At 55.2% G+C, this 15,645-nt stretch overlaps 2 protein-coding genes across 2 annotated transcripts in view; one reads left to right on the top strand and one right to left on the bottom strand.

Annotated features, from left to right (window-relative positions):
- Window positions 1-15,645, top strand: part of LOC144279630 (phospholipase A2 inhibitor and Ly6/PLAUR domain-containing protein-like) — a 68,064-nt gene that overhangs the window by 31,304 nt on the left and 21,115 nt on the right. The gene's annotated exons all lie outside the window — the stretch shown is intronic.
- Window positions 4,296-9,254, bottom strand: LOC144279613 (phospholipase A2 inhibitor and Ly6/PLAUR domain-containing protein-like). Its single transcript, XM_077841191.1, has 5 exons — window positions 9,161-9,254; window positions 7,496-7,612; window positions 6,984-7,136; window positions 6,575-6,718; window positions 4,296-4,456 (listed from the first exon to the last, which is right to left on the bottom strand). Exons 1-5 carry the CDS (start codon window positions 9,252-9,254, stop codon window positions 4,296-4,298), a joined length of 669 nt encoding a protein of 222 aa, XP_077697317.1.

Genomic DNA, 15,645 nt, shown 5'->3' with positions numbered 1-15,645 from the left:
CTGATTTAACGCTATCTATTTCCAGAAGTAAAGGCACTGAATAAAGCTGGGTCCTAAACTGAAATTCCCCAGAGCTCGTGTGTGTGTTTGGACAAGTTGCCACACCGCTGCCCGCATCTGCACTGAACCCAGGTGTCCGGGCACACACCCCCCCGGTCTCGGTCTCCGGGAGCTGGGACATTGGATTAAGCTTGGCTGGAGCTGAATCCAATATCCCAGCCTCAGCTCCCAGAGACCAAAGAGGCGGGGAGGGGGAAGGGGTCTCCTTTGTTCTTTCTCCTTTTGATCCTCCTGTGCAAAGGGCGTCCCTGGGACATTCCCCAGCCTACAGCCTGGACCCATGACCTGCCAGGGCCCCTCAGTTCTCCATCCCAGGGGTGGGCAAACTATGACCCGGGGGCCGGATCCGGCCCTCCAGATGGTTTAATCCGGCCCTCGAGCTCCCACTGAGGAGTGGGGTCCGGGGCTTAGCCCGCTCTGGTGCTCCAGCCAAGGAGTGGGGTGGGGGGCTTGTCCCGCTCTACACGGCTCCCAGAAGCAGCAGCAGGTCCCCCCTCCGGCTCCTATGCGTGGGGACCCCCGCAGCGCCCACTGGCTGGGAACTGTGGCCCATGCAGGGACGGCGCCTGCGGACGACGTGGCGCCCAGAGCCTCGGCGTAGGAGCCAGAGCGGGGACATGCCGCTGCTTCGGGGAGCTGCTTGAGGTAAGCGCCGCCCGGAGCCTGCACCCCTGAACCCCTCCTGCACCCCAGCCCCCTGCCCCAGCCCTGATCCCCCTCCCTCCATCTGAACCTCTGGGTCCCAGCCCGGAGCACCCTCCTGCACCCCCAACCCCTCATCCCTAGCCAGAGCCCTCAGCCCCTCACCCCCAATTTCCTGAGCAGTCATTGCCGGCCATACAATTTCCATACCCAATTGTGGCCCTCGGGCCAAAAAGTTTGCCCACCCCTGCTCCAGCCTGCAAATCGCTCCCCGTTATATTGCAGCCAGACCCCTCCCCCACCCCCCGAGAATAACACTGCAGAGCGACCCCAGCAAACCCCCCAGCCCAGCAAACCCCCCTGCCCAGAACTCCCAGCACCCTCCGGGCCAACACAAGCTCCTAGAAAGTCCACTGCTGATTCCTTGAAAGGAGACGCCCCGATCCTGTCGGCCCAAGGGAAGGTCCCAGACACACCCTGCTTTAGATCGAACACTGAGAACCAGGGAAGGGCAGGAGCTAAGTGATTACAAGCCAGAAAAGGCAGAAACGGTCTGTGTGAGGGGTGTGATGGCGCCTCCCTCTGGCCAAATATGGCACAGCCCCAAGGTTCACGTAGCCCAACCGGGGCAGGGGGGATCCCAGGCCTGCCCAATCCTCTGACTGCCGGCTCAGGGCCCTCCAACGAAATAAACGGGCTCAGAGGAGCTCCCACCCTGCCAGAGCCCGGAGCACCTCCCTACCTCCCCCCGGGGCTCTGCGTCCCTGCACCTTTGGGGGCTTGCAGCCAGCCGCTCCCTCCTCTCTGGCAGCTGCTCTGCCCCACGGCTTTCCAGCCCCTTTATTCGTCCCAGCTGTGGTTAGCAGGGCACGCATTAAACCTTCAGTCTCTGGAACACCATGGGGTGCGTACGCCCCAAGACAGGTACAAAGAAATCAAAGGTCAAAGGCAAGCGATGCCTCCCTTCACAGGCTAAGTCAGTTCAAAGCAAAGGTTTCCTGGCTCCCAGCTCCCACCTGTTGCACCCCCATTCCCCTTTCAAGCCCGGGGAATGAACCCAGGAGTCCTGGCAGGAATCTCAGCACTGACGGGCAGGGGAACATTTCCAAGCAGGATTACATGTGGATGGGGGTGGTGCTCCTCATCGGGATGACCCCAAGCTCGGGCGAGAGCTGGAGGAGGAACGAGAAGAAGGAAGGACAGACGGACTCAGACCCACTGGCCAGGCCCCTAGCGTGGGCTGTGGGAGTCCCAAGCTCCAATCCCTGCTCTCCCCAATTCAGTCGGGGGACGTGGCCCCGGGTTTTCCTCTCGCTGGTTTTACCCACAAATTCCATCCTGACCCCAGAATCCGCCATCCACAGCGGCACGTTCCCCAGGTGAAATCCCGCCCCCACCACCCGGCTCCCTGTGCCTGGGGACGGACGGGACTCACCTGTGGCCAGGAGAGCGGACAGCAGGCAGAGGGGCAGAGCCACCCACATGGTGCCCAGGTGTTTGCTGCAGTGAGCAGGACAGCGAGGAAGCATCTGGCTGTGGTTTTCTCAGGCAGGTTGGCAAATACCTGCCCCCTGGGGGATCGGTTGGGGCTGCCCCATGACATCCTGGTGCGCCCGGAGATGGGAGATTTCACAGCCCTGCATGTGACACTGGCTGATCAGGTGATGCCAATGTGTACTGAGGCCAATTCCCTTGTGCATTAGTGGAGATCAGCGGTTCTCAGCCAGGGGTCCGTGTACCCCAGGGGTACGCACAGGTCTTTCGGGGGCACATCAGCTCATCTAGATATTTGCCTCGTTTTACAATCAGCCACTTTAAGGCACGAGTGAAGTCAGTAAGAGCTAAACTGTCGACCCCTTGTTCATATTGCTCTATATACTCTACACTGAAATGCCAGTGCAGGATTTGTCCTGCGTTCCCGCCCAGTTATTTTATAATGGCGGAAATGAGAAAGGAAGCAGCTTGTCAGCAGCAGCATGGCCGTGACCTTGTGCATTTTTATGGCTGGTTTTGTGAGCAAGTCGTTTTTAAGTGACGGGAAACTGGGGGTACCCAAGACACATCAGACTCCCGCAAGGGGTACAGCTGTCTGGAAAGGTCGAGAGCTCCTGGCCTAGATCAAAGGGATGGCGAAGGTAGAAGAGTGTGTTTGGAGTTTCGATTTAATGAAAACCAATGGGCCGTGGTATGGTTTTCCCTTCCCCGTCTGCTCTTTTAACGGAGTAACAACCATTCACCCTGAGCACAGCCCTGGGACTCACTGACCCAGCAGAGATGCCGGAGGGATGCTAAGGAGGAACTTTAGCACCAGAAAAGTGCTGACCCCAAAGGCAGGGGCCATCGTGTGTGCTGACCGCCGCGTTCCTCCCTCCCCCCATCGAAGGCAAAGCCCACGTGGGTGGGGGCCCTGCCAGCTTGTTCTCTGGGAGAAGAAGCTGTAAGGATGGATTCAGGGAAGGATCCTGCCTCACTGGGCCGGCTGGACTCTTACAGGGACCGGAACCGGATGCAAAGCGGGGAGCCCTGGAGACCGTCTGGGGGCACCTGAAAAGACTTGGGAAAATGGCAGTTTCTTCCATCACCGCCACCGTTTGGAATTACAGACTGCGACTCACCTGGGTATGAATTTTACCGGCTTTAACCCCTCGTGACCCTCATTCCCTTTCCTTAGCTCATGAACCTTTAGCGAGTTTCCTACAGACCTGGCTGCCAGCATTGCCTTTGGTGTAGGATCTGGGGTCCCGTGGCTCTGGGGTAAGTGACCAGTCTCCTGGGGCAGGGGACAACCTTGGTGGGCTGGTTTGGGGTGTACGTGAGGTTTCCTCCCAAAGTCCGGCTTGTCTGAGAGTATCTGAGGGGACTGGCTGTGACTCCGGGGTCAGACGGGGGCAGCGATCCAGGAGTTCACACTGGGTGAAATCTGCTCACAGAGCACCACCGGCTGGGGGGATCTGCCCTGTTTCCTGACACCCTCCCTGAGCCCGTCACTCCCAGTGGAGCCGCCCCAGAGAGCGGGACGAACTGAGCCCTGCAAAATCAACCTAGAAGGACATTGCTCCCCTCCAGGGCGTTCCCGCCCGCCTGGACAGCTGGGTGAGCCACGGCCTCTCCTTCCCACAGCCCTCCTTCCCCAGGGGAGCTTAGCCCGCCGGTGCCTTTCCCCCAGCCATGGGCCTTGCCTTCCGGGAGGGGGTCCAGGCAGGACTCCTGGGTTCCATTCCCTGGCCCTGCAAGGGGAGAGGGGTCCAGTGGTTAGAGCAGGGGGCTTGGGAGCCAGGACTCCTGGGCTCTATCCCTGGCTTTCAGAAGGGAGTGGGCTCTGGTGGGTTACTGGGGGGATTACTGGGAGTCAGGACTCCCGGGTTCTCTTCCTGCCAGCATCACTTGTGCACAGATAGGGGCGGGGGGGGCCCGGTACGGGGCGGTCAGGGGACAAGGAGCTAGGGGGGTGCTTTCCCCACAACTCGCTTGATTCAGCCAATGCACAAAAGAAACCCGCAATCCCCCCAAAGAGAAGCAGCAGCCGGTGGCTGCTGAAGGGAGGTGCACTGCAGCCCGGCACACAGCAGAAGGGCAGGACGCCAGACTGGGGCTCAGGGCTGCCCGATGCCTCCACCGGCCCTGGGAGCTGGGTAGCACTCGGCCCGGCTCAGCATCTTCACCACGCCCTGGGCGTATTTCCTCTCCCCCTCTCTCTTCATGCAAGCGCCAGGGGAGGCACATCCAGCCACAGCCTTCTTCACGGTGATGTTACCTGGACGGGGGGAGAGAGACGTCATCAGGGGCTCCCACATCCCCTCCCCTGACCCCCATGTGGTTTCTCACACACTCCCCTCCCACCAGGACTGCACCCGGCTCTGCAGGCAGAGTGGGGTCTCGTGCGCAGAGCAGGGGGCTGGAACAAAGTGAGAACATAACAGAGGAACGGTCCTCCTGGGCTACACCAAAGGTCCATCTAGCCCAGTATCCTCTGGCCAATGCCAGGTGCCCCAGAGGGAATGAACAGAACAGGGAACCTTCCAGTGATCCATCCCCTGTCGCCCATTCCCAGCTCCTGGCAAACAGAGGCTAGGGCCACCATCCCTGCCCACCCTGGCTAATAGCCACAGATGGACCTGTCCTCCAGGAACTTCTCTCGTTCCTGTTTGAACCCTGTTATAGTCTTGGCCTTCAAAACATCCTCTGGCAAGGAGTTCCACAGGTTGACTGTGCATTGTGTGAAGCAGTACTGCCTTTTGTTTGTTTTAATCCTGCTGCCTGTGGTGACCCCCCGTTCTTATGTTAGGAGGAGTAAATAACTCTTCCTTATTTCCTTCCTCCACACCCTTCAATCTTCTCAAGACCTCGATCATATGCCCCCTTAGCCGTCTCTTTTCCAAGGTGAAAAGTCCCACTCTTATTAATCTCTCCTCATATGGCAGCACTTCCATCCCCCTCATCATTTTGGTTGGGCTTTTCTGAAGCTTTTCCAATTCCAATATCTCTTTTTTGAGAAGGGGCGACCACATCCGTACGCAGTGTTCAAGCTGTGGGCGTCCCATGGATTTATATAGAGGCAACATGCTATTGTCTGTCTTATTCTCTGTCCCTTTCTTAATGATTCCCAGCATTCTGTTCGCTTTCTTCACGGCCGCTGCACATGGAGTGGATGATTTCAGAGAACTCTCCACTATGACTCCAAGATCTTTCTTGAGTGGTAAATTTGACCCATCATTGTGTATGTCTAGTTGGGATTACGTTTGCCCATGTGCATTACTTTGCATTTATCAACATTGAATTTCATCTGCCGTTTTGTTGCCCAGTCACCCAGTTCTGAGAGATCCTTTAGTACCTCTTCGCAGTCTCCTTTGGACTTAACTATCTTGAGTAGGTTTGTATCTTCTGCAAATTTTGCCACCTCACTATTTACCCCTTTTTCCAGAACATTTCGGAATATGGTGAATAGGACTGGGCCCAGTGCAGATCCCTGGGGGACTCCCACTATTTACCTCTCTCCGTTCTGAACACTGACCATTTTTCCTACCCTTTTTTCCCTATCTTTTAACCAGTTACTGAGCCATAAGAGGATTTTATCCCATGACAGTTCACTTTGCTTAAGAGCCTTTGGTGAGGGACGCTTTCTAAATCTAAGTACATTATATTCATGGGATCCCCCTTGTCCACACGCTTGTTGACCCCCTCAGAGAATTCTAGTAGATTGGTGAGGCGTGATTTTCCTTTACCGAAACCATGTTGACCCTTCCCCAACAAATTATGTTAATCTATGTGACTGATAGTTCTCTTCTTTCCTATAGTTTCAATGAGTTTGCCCAATACTGAAGTCAGACTTATTGGCCTGTTGTTCATGGGATCACCTCTGGAGCCCTTTTTAGAAATTGGCATGTCATTAGCCATCCTCCAGCCATTTGGGACAGAAGCTGATTTAAATGGTAGGTTACAAACCACAGTTAGTAGTTCTGTAATTTGACATTTGAGTTCCTTCCGAACTCTTGGGCGAATCCCATCTGGTCCTGGTGACGTATTACTGTTTAATTTATCAATTTCTTGCAAAGACTCCTGTAATGACTCCTCAATCTGGGACAGTTCCTCAGATTTGTTATGAAAACAGAATGGCTCAGGTTTGGGAATCTCCCTCCCAGCCTCAGCCGTGAAGACCGATGCACAGAATTCATTTAGTTTCTCCGCAGTGGCCTTATCCTCCTTGGGTGCTCCTTTGGCATCTCGGCAAGTAGGACTCCAGGGTTCTCTCTGCAACTCTGCCAGGGGAGTGGAGTCTAGTGGGTCAGAGCAAGGGGGGCTGGGACTGAGCCAGGACACCTGGGCTCCACCTCGTACTCTGTGTTCAGACCCCGCCCCCATCTGGAGGACTTACCCAGTGTTAATATCCCAGATTCCTCAACACAATGGTCCTCGGCGCCGGTGCAGGCCAACATCCCCACCGGCTGCTTGTCAAAACGATCCACTATGAAAACCATCTGGCACTGCCGGCCATTGGGGACGGAGCTCACAGTTGGCACTGAGAACAGTCAGACACACACAGTCAGCCAGGGGTGGGGAGTCACCACACGCTGGGCTCGATCCCAGCTCGGGGAAGGGAGTGGGGTCTAGTGATTAGAGCAGGGGAGCTGGGAGCCAGGACTCCTGGGTTCTGTCACCAGCTGTGGGAGGGAAGTGGGGTCTATGGGTTAGAGGTGGGGGGTGAGGCTGGGAGCCAGGACTCCTGGGTTCTCTCCAGGCAGGTGTGGCCGGAGCAGAGCTCTAGGTTTGCAGCAGACACACACCTGGGATGGCCCCGGCGTTGCAGCCGTCGGTGTTACAGCTCACGATGTTCGCCCGCATGGTGACATTCTGCGCGTAGGTCAGCGAGAAGGGACCGGACTCACAGTTCTTGGGCTCCAGGCACGATTTAGCCGTGTAGGAGAAGTAGTTTCCCTCTGTGGAAGAGAAACAGAGAATCACCTCTGAGCTCCCCAATGGATCCCCAGCTGCTCCATCCTCCCGTTTTGTTCCATCCACCCCACCCCCAACTAATCTCATCTTTCCCCCGACCCCCAATAAAATCCTCTCTTCTGTCTGATCCAGGCCCCACAGTCACCCACTGCAATTCCCCATCTCATCCCATCCCCTGTCTATGACATTATCTTTCCAGACTGAGCAGTCCCTGCTCCTGGAGAGGAGCGGAGGCTATTGGTTAGAGTAGGAGGAGGGGGTGGGAGCCAGGACTCCTGGGTTCGACCCCTGGCTTCAGGAGGACAATGGTGTCTACACTTAGTAGGAATGTTCTTTCACTCACCCAGCCTGATCTCTGCCACGACGGTGACGCAGGTCCCTTCCGAGGGGGCGCAGGGCTGCAGGGGGCCGGAGCACGATAGCTCTCTGGACGCACACACCTCGCATTGCAGAGCGCTCCCTGGAGGTTGGAAAAATCCCTTCTCGGTACAAACCCCGGCTCCCCACCCCTCCCCAGGCAGTGCTCGTGGGCGAAATACCACCAGGAACCAAGAGGTGGCGCTGTGGGAGTTGTTACCACCAATGCCTCCTCACTGAACGTGTGGGCAGGCAGATCTTGGAGAAATGCCACCTGCTTTTGCAGCAGTTCTGCCCAGTTCCATTTAACTCTCCGGATGGGGAAAGGCATCTTGCTAGCTGGTCATTTGTATCTGACTCAACACTGCAGACAAGTCTGTTTGCTGCCTGAGTGTCTGTGGCTAGAATACATTTTCAGCTGCTGACGTGGCTATCTGGGGTGCAGCTTGTGCCTGCGAACAAACCCCACACGTCTGTGTAGACAGAAAAACAAGAATTCAGCTGCTCTGAGGAGGGGTTTCTGCCTGGCTTTGCGGTGAACCTTTCACACACACACACACACACACACACACACCCCGTCGTAAATCTCTGGTCCAGGCCTCTGCCTCTCAGAGTTACGTCAGCTCAGCCACACTCGACTTCAGCCCACTTTTCATCGCTGATCCTGCCAATTCTCTTCTTCAGAATACGATTGATGCTTGTTAAGCCTTTGGATAGATGGCTGTGCACCTCCAGCCAGCGATCCCAGGAGCATCAACTCTTTCCTCTCCATAGCGTGGGGGCCTTTAAATTCATGATGTGCGTGTAAGGTTTTTAAGAAAGAAAGAAAGAAAGAAAGAAAGAAAGAAAGAAAGAAATTTGCCCACTTTGGTTTTTTTAGAGCTTTCATGTGGAAACATCAATTAAACCTCAGAATGCCTTCCCCTGCCCCTTCTATGTCCCTAGAATGTAGCAAAGTTATATTATCATATTATATTATCACTATCAAAGAAATATGGAAACTGAGGTAGAAAAAAGATGTGTTCAATTCAGGGTTAGAACCAAGAAGACAGTCGAGAACTCCTCACTCCTGACTCCCAGCTCACTCTAACCCATGAGACCCCACTCCTCTTTCAGGCCACGGACAGAACCCGGGAGTCCTGATTTGCAGCCATCTCCGCTCAAACTCACTACACCCCAGCCCTCTTCTACAGCTGGGGAATGAGCCCAGAAGTCCTGGCTCCCAGCCCCCACCCGTTGCACCCCCATTCCCCTTTGAAACCCGGGGAATGAAGCCAGGAGTCCTGGCAGGAATCTCAGCGCTGATGGGCAGGGGAACATTTCCAAGCAGGATTACATGTGGATGGGGGTGGTGCTGCTCATCGGGATGACCCCAAGCCCGGGTGAGAGCTGGAGAAGGAACGAGAAGAAGGAAGGACAGACGGACTCAGACCCACTGGCCAGGCACCTAGCATGGGCTGTGGGAGTCCCAGGCTCCACTCCCTGCTCTCCCCAATTCAGTCGGGGGACATGGCCCGGGTTTTCCTCTCGCTGGTTTTACCCACAAATTCCATCCTGACCCCAGAATCCGCCATCCACAGCGGCACGTTCCCCAGGTGAAATCCCGCCCCCACCACCCGGCTCCCTGTGCCTGGGGACGGACGGGACTCACCTGTGGCCAGGAGAGCGGACAGCAGGCAGAGGGGCAGAGCCACCCACATGGTGCCCGGGTGCTTGCTGCAGTGAGCAGAACAGCGAGGAAGCATCTGGCTGTGGTTTTCTCAGGCAGGTTGGCAAATACCTGCCCCCTGGGGGATCGGCTGGGGCTGCCCCATGACATCTTGGTGGGCCCGGAGATGGGAGATTTCACAGCCCTGCATGTGACACTGGCTAATCAGGTGATGCCAATGTGTACTGAGGCCAATTCCCTTGTGCATTAGTGGAGATCAGCGGTTCTCAGCCAGGGGTCCGTGTACCCCAGGGGTACACACAGGTCTTCCGGGGGTACATCAGCTCATCTAGATATTTGCCTCATTTTACAACCGGCCACATTAAGGCACGAGTGAAGTCAGTACGAGCTAAACTGTCGGCCCCTTGTTCATATTGCTCTATATACTCTACACTGAAATGCAAGCACCAGAAAAGTGTCGACTCCAAAGCCGGGGACCATCCTGTCCTGTCAACTCTCTTCTTCCAAATTTGATTGGTGATCGTTCACCCTTGCCACTGATGGCTTCACACCTCCATCGTGCATGCAAAAACTCTGGGCTGGCTGAAGAGATCCCATGATCCTTAACTCTTTCCTGTCCAGAGCTTGGGAGAGTTTCAATTCAGTCAGTGAACATAAGTTTTTAATGGAAGGACGAAAGAAAGAAAACCAATTGGTCCACTTTGGTTTTTTTCAGAGCTTTCATCTGGAAACATCACTTCAACCTCCAAAAGCCTTCTCCCGCCTTTGCCAGGGTCCCAGGTGGGAGGAAGGGAACATTACCCCCATCTTATAATCAGGGAAACTGAGGCAGAAAGAGGCAGTGTCAGACTCGGAGCCACGAATACAGCTAAGGAATCAGATTTCAGAGTAGCAGCCGTGTTAGTCTGAATCCCCAAAAAGGACGGGAGTACTTGTGGCATCTTAGAGACTAACAAATTTTTATGAATTTGTTAGTCTCTAAGGTGCCACAAGTACTCCTGTTCTTTTAAGCAAGGAGTCCGAATTGCTGCTGGCTTCCAGCCTATTCTAGACCCACCCCGTCCCTGACCTGGGGATAGAACCCAGGAGTCCTGGCTCCCAGAAATGAGACCATGTGAGTCAGTGCGATGGTGCAACAGTGTCCCCTCCTGGCCAAGCACGGCTCGGTCCCGGCTCACGCAGCTCAGCGCGGCCCTCACGCTAGTCCCTGTGCCCAGGAATCTGCAAACCCCTCCCGCTGCTCGGCCCTTTTCTCCCTGCGCTCGCTGGGCCAGCGTGGGGCACATACACCTCAGAAGAGACGCCCCACTCCCTCCCAGAGCCGGGGAATGAACCCAGGAGTCCTGGCAGGAATCTCAATGCTGGGGGCAGGGGAACATTTCCAAGCAGGATGACAAGGGTGGGGGACGGTTTTCCTGGCTCCTGAGAATTTTCTGTTTTTTCCAAGCATTTCCTGCTCCTCATCGGTGCCCGGCTCCCTGTGCCTGGGGACGGAAGGGTCTCCCCTGTGACCAGGAGAGCAGACAGCAGGCAGAAGGGCTGGGGCACCCACATGGTGGCTGGGCATTTTCTGCAGTGACCAGAGCAGTGATGAAGCAGCTGGCTGTGGGTACGGCAGGCAGGTTCAGAGAATCAGAGAACCATAGAAGATCAGGGTTGGAAGAGAGCTCAGGAGGTCATCTAGTCCAACCCCTGCTCAAAGCAGGACCCACCCCAACTAATTCATCCCAGCCAGGGCTGTGTCAAGCTGGGCGTTAAACACGTCAAAGGGTGGAGATTCCACCCCCTCCCTAGGGAACCCAATGCAGCGCTTCACCACCCTCCTATTGAAATGGTGTTTCCTAATCTCCAGCCTAGACCGCCCCCACTGCAACTGGAGACCATTGCTCCTCGTTCTGTCATCTGCCACCACTGAGAACAGCTGAGCACCACCCTCTTTGGAGCCCCCCTCAGGTAGTTGAAGGCTGCTATCAAATTCCCCCTCACTCTTCTCTTCTGCAGACAAAAGAAGCCCAGTTCCCTCAGCCTCCCCTCCTAAGTCACGTGCCCCAGCCCCCTAATCATTTTCCTTGCCCTCCGCTGGACTCTCTCCAATTTTTTCACATCCCTTCTGTAGTGGGGGCCCAAAACTGGACCCAGTACTCCAGATGTGGCCTCACCAGTGCCGAATAGAGGGGAATAATCACTTCCCTCCATCTGCTGGCAACGCTCCTACTGATGCAGCCCAAAACACCATTGGCCTTCTTGGCAACAAGGCCACCCTGCTGTCTCATAGCCAGCTTCTCATCCACTGTAATCCCCAGGTCCTGCTCTGTGGAAAGGTTGGCAAATACCTGCCCCCTGGGGGATCGGCTGGGGCTGCCCCGTGACATCCTGGTGGGCCCGGAGATGGGAGATTTCACAACCCTGCATGGGACACTGGCTGATCAGATGATACCAATGTGTCTTGAGGCCAATTCCCTTGTGCATTAGTGCAGATCAGTGGTTCTCAGCCAGGGGTCCATGTACCCCAGGGGTACACACAGGTCTTCCGGGGGGAACATCAGCTCATCTTCATGTTTGCCTCGTTTTACAACCGGCCGCATTAAGGCACGAGTGAAGTCAGTACGAGCTAAAATGTCGACCCCTTGTTCACATTGTTCTATATACTCTACACTGAAATGCCAGTGCAGGATTTGTCCTGCGTTCCCACCGAGTGATTTTATAATGGCGGAAATGAGAAAGGAAGCAGCTTGTCAGCAGCAGCACGGCCATGACATTGTGCATTTTTATGGCTGCTTTTGTGAGCAAGTCGTTTTTCAGTGAGGGGAAATTTAGGGTACCCAAGACACATCAGACTCCCGCAAGGGGTACAGCTGTCTGGAAATGTCGAGAGACCCTGGCCTAGATCAAAGGCATGGCGAAGGTAGAAGAGTGTGTTTGGAGTTTCGATTTCATGAAAACCAATGGGCCGTGGTATGGTTTTCCCTTCCCCGTCTGCTCTTTTAACGGAGTAACAACCATTCACCCTGAGCACAGCCCTGGGACTCACTGACCCAGCAGAGACGCCGGAGGGATGCTAATGAGCAACTTTAGCACCAGAAAAGTGCTGACCCCAAAGGCAGGGGCCATCGCGTGTGCTGACCGCCGCGTTCCTCCCTCTCCCCATCGAAGGCAAAGCCCACGTGGGTGGGGGCCCTGCCAGCTTGTTCTCTGGGAGAAGAAGCTGTAAGGATGGATTCAGGGAAGGATCCTGCCTCGCTGGGCTGGCTGGACTCTTACAGGGACCAGAACGGGATGCAAAGCGGGGAGCCCTGGAGACTGTCTGGGGGCACCTGAAAAGACTTGGGAAAACGGCAGTTTCTTCCATCACCGCCACCGTTTGGAATTACAGACTGCGACTCACCTGGGCATGAATTTTACCGGCTTTAACCCCTCGTGACCCTCATTCCCTTTCCTTAGCTCACGAACCTTTAGCGAGTTTCCTACAGACCTGGCTGCCAGCGTTGCCTTTGGTGTAGGATCTGGGGTCCCGTGGCTCTGGGGTAAGTGACCGGTCTCCTGGGGCAGGGGACAACCTGGGTGGGCTGGTTTGGGGTGTACGTGACCTTTCCTCCCAAAGTCCGGCTTGTCTGAGAGTATCTGAGGGGACTGGCTGTGACTCCGGGGTCAGACGGGGGCAGCGATCCAGGAGTTCACGCTGGGTGAAATCTGCTCACAGAGCACCACCGGCTGGGGGGATCTGCCCTGTTTCCTGACACCTTCCCTGAGCCCGGCATTCCCAGTGGAGCCACCCCAGAGAGCGGGACGAACTGAGCCCTGCAAAATCAACCTAGAAGGACATTGCTCCCCTCCAGGGCGTTTCCGCCCGCCTGGACAGCTGGGTGAGCCACGGCCTCTCCTTCCCACAGCCCTCCTTCCCCAGGGGAGCTTAGCCAGCTGGTGCCTTTCCCCCGGCCACGGGCCTTCCCCTGGGGGAGGGGGTCTAGGCAGGACTCCTTGGTTCCATTCCCTGGCCCTGCAAGGGGAGGGGGTCCAGTGGTTAGAGCAGGGGGCTTGGGAGCCAGGACTCCTGGGCTCTATCCCTGGCTTTCAGAAGGGAGTGGGCTCTGGTGGGTTACAGGGGGGGTTACTGGGAGTCAGGACTCCCGAGTTCTCTTCCTGCCAGCATCACTTGTGCACAGATAGGGGCGGGGGGGCCCGGTACGGGGCGGTCAGGGGACAAGGAGCTAGGGGGGTGCTTTCCCCACAACTCACTTTATTCAGCCAATGCACAAAAGGAACCCAGAATCCCCCCCAAAGAGAAGCAGCAGCTGGTGGCTGCTGAAGGGAGGTGCACAGCAGCCCGGCATGCAGCAGAAGGGAAGGACGCTAGTCCGGGACTCAGGGCTCCCCAATGCCTCCACCGGCCCTGGGAGCTGGGTAGCACTTGGCCCGGCTCAGCATCTCCACCATGCCCTGGGCGTATTTGTTCTTCCCCACGCTCTTCATGCAAGCGCCAGGGGAGGCACATCCAGCCGCAGTCTTCATCACGGTGATGTCACCTGTACGGGGGGAGAGAGACGTAATCAGGGGCTCCCACATCCCCCCCCGACCCCAATAAGGTCTCTCACACACTCCCCTCCCAGCGGGACTGCACCCGGCTCTGCAGGTAGAGTGGGGTGTAGTGCTCAGAGCAGGGGGCTGGAACTACGTGAGAACATAACAGAGGAACGGCCCTCCTGGGTCACACCAAAGGTCCATCTAGCCCAGTATCCTCTGGCCAATGCCAGGTGCCCCAGAGGGAATGAACAGAACAGGGAACCTTCCGGTGATCCATCCCCCGTTGCCCATTCCCAGCTCCTGGCAAACAGAGGCTAGGGCCACCATCCCTGCCCACCCTGGCTAATAGCCACAGATGGACCTGTCCTCCAGGAACTTCTCTCGTTCCTGTTTGAACCCTGTTGTAGTCTTCGCCTTCACAACATTTCCCGGCAATGATTTCCACAGGTTGACTGTGCGTTGTGTGAAGCAGTACTTCCTTTGGTTTTTTTAAACCTGCTGCCCGTTCATTTCATTTGGTGGCCCCTAGTTCATATGTTAGAAAGAGTAATAACACTTCCTTCACACCCTTCAACCTTTTATAGAACTCTTTCCTATCCCCCCTTAGCCGTCTCTTTTCCAGGATGAAAAGTCCCACTCTTATTAATCTCTCCTCATATGGCAGCCGTTCCATCCCCCTCGTCATTTTGGTTGGGCTTTTCTGAAGCTTTTCCAATTCCAGTAGATCTTTTTGGAGACAGGGCGACCACATCCGCACTCAGTGTTCAGCTGTGGGCCTCCCAATGATTTATATTGAGGCAACACGATTTTTTCTGTCCTATTCTCTGTCCCTTTCTTAATGATTCCCAGCATTCTGTTCGCTGTTTTCACAGCCGCTGCACATGGAGTGGATGATTTCAGAGAACTCTCCATAGAGACTCCAAGATCTTTCTTGAGTGGTAAATTTGACCCATCATTGTGTATGTCTAGTTGGGATTATGTTTGCCCATGTGCATTATTTAGCATTTATCAACATTGAATTTCCTCTCCCGTTTTGTTGCCCAGTCACCCTGTTTTGAGAGACCCTTTAGTACCTCTTCACAGTCTGCTTTGGACTTAACTATCTTGAGTAGGTTTGTATCTTCTGCAAATTTTGCCACCTCACTATTTACCCCTTTTTCCAGAACATTTCGGAATATGGTGAATAGCTAATGTACTCAATGCTTTTTTGACTCTGTCTTCAGGAACAAGGTCGGCTCCCAGACTGCTGCGCTGGGCATCACAGCATGGGGAATAGGTGGCCAGCCCTCTGTGGAGAAAGAGGTGGTTCGGGACTATTTAGAAAAGCTGGACATGCACAAGTCCATGGGGCCGGATGCCTTGCATCCGAGAGTGCTAAAGGAGTTGGTGGATGTGATTGCAGAGCCATTGGCCATTATCTTTGAAAACTCGTGGCGAATGGGGGAAGTCCCAGATGACTGGAAAAAGGCTAATGTAGTGCCCATCTTTAAAAAAGGGAAGAAGGAGGATGCTGGGAACTACAGGCCAGTCAGCCTCACCTCAGTCCCCGGAAAAATCATGGAGCAGGTCCTCAAGGAATCAATCCTGAAGCACTTACATGAGAGGAAAGTGATCAGGAACAGCCAGCATGGATTCACCAAGGGAAGGTCATGCCTGACTAATCTAATTGCCTTCTATGATGAGATTACTGGTTCTGTGGATGAAGGGAAAGCAGTGGATGTATTGTTTCTTGACTTTAGCAAAGCTTTTGACACGGTCTCCCACAGTATTCTTGTCAGCAAGTTAAAGAAGTATGGGCTGGATGAATGCACTATAAGGTGGATACAAAGTTGGCTAGATTGTCGGGCTCAACGGGCAGTGATCAATGGCTCCATGTCTAGTTGGCAGCCGGTATCAAGTGGAGTGCCTCAAGGGTCAGTCCTGGGGCCGGTTTTGTTCAATATCTT

Source organism: Eretmochelys imbricata, chromosome 24 (genome assembly GCF_965152235.1).
Source record: "Eretmochelys imbricata isolate rEreImb1 chromosome 24, rEreImb1.hap1, whole genome shotgun sequence".
NCBI classification, from domain to species: domain Eukaryota; kingdom Metazoa; phylum Chordata; order Testudines; family Cheloniidae; genus Eretmochelys; species Eretmochelys imbricata.
The sequence above is the reverse complement of the archived record's forward strand: the minus strand, read 5'-3'. Positions and strand labels throughout refer to the sequence as shown.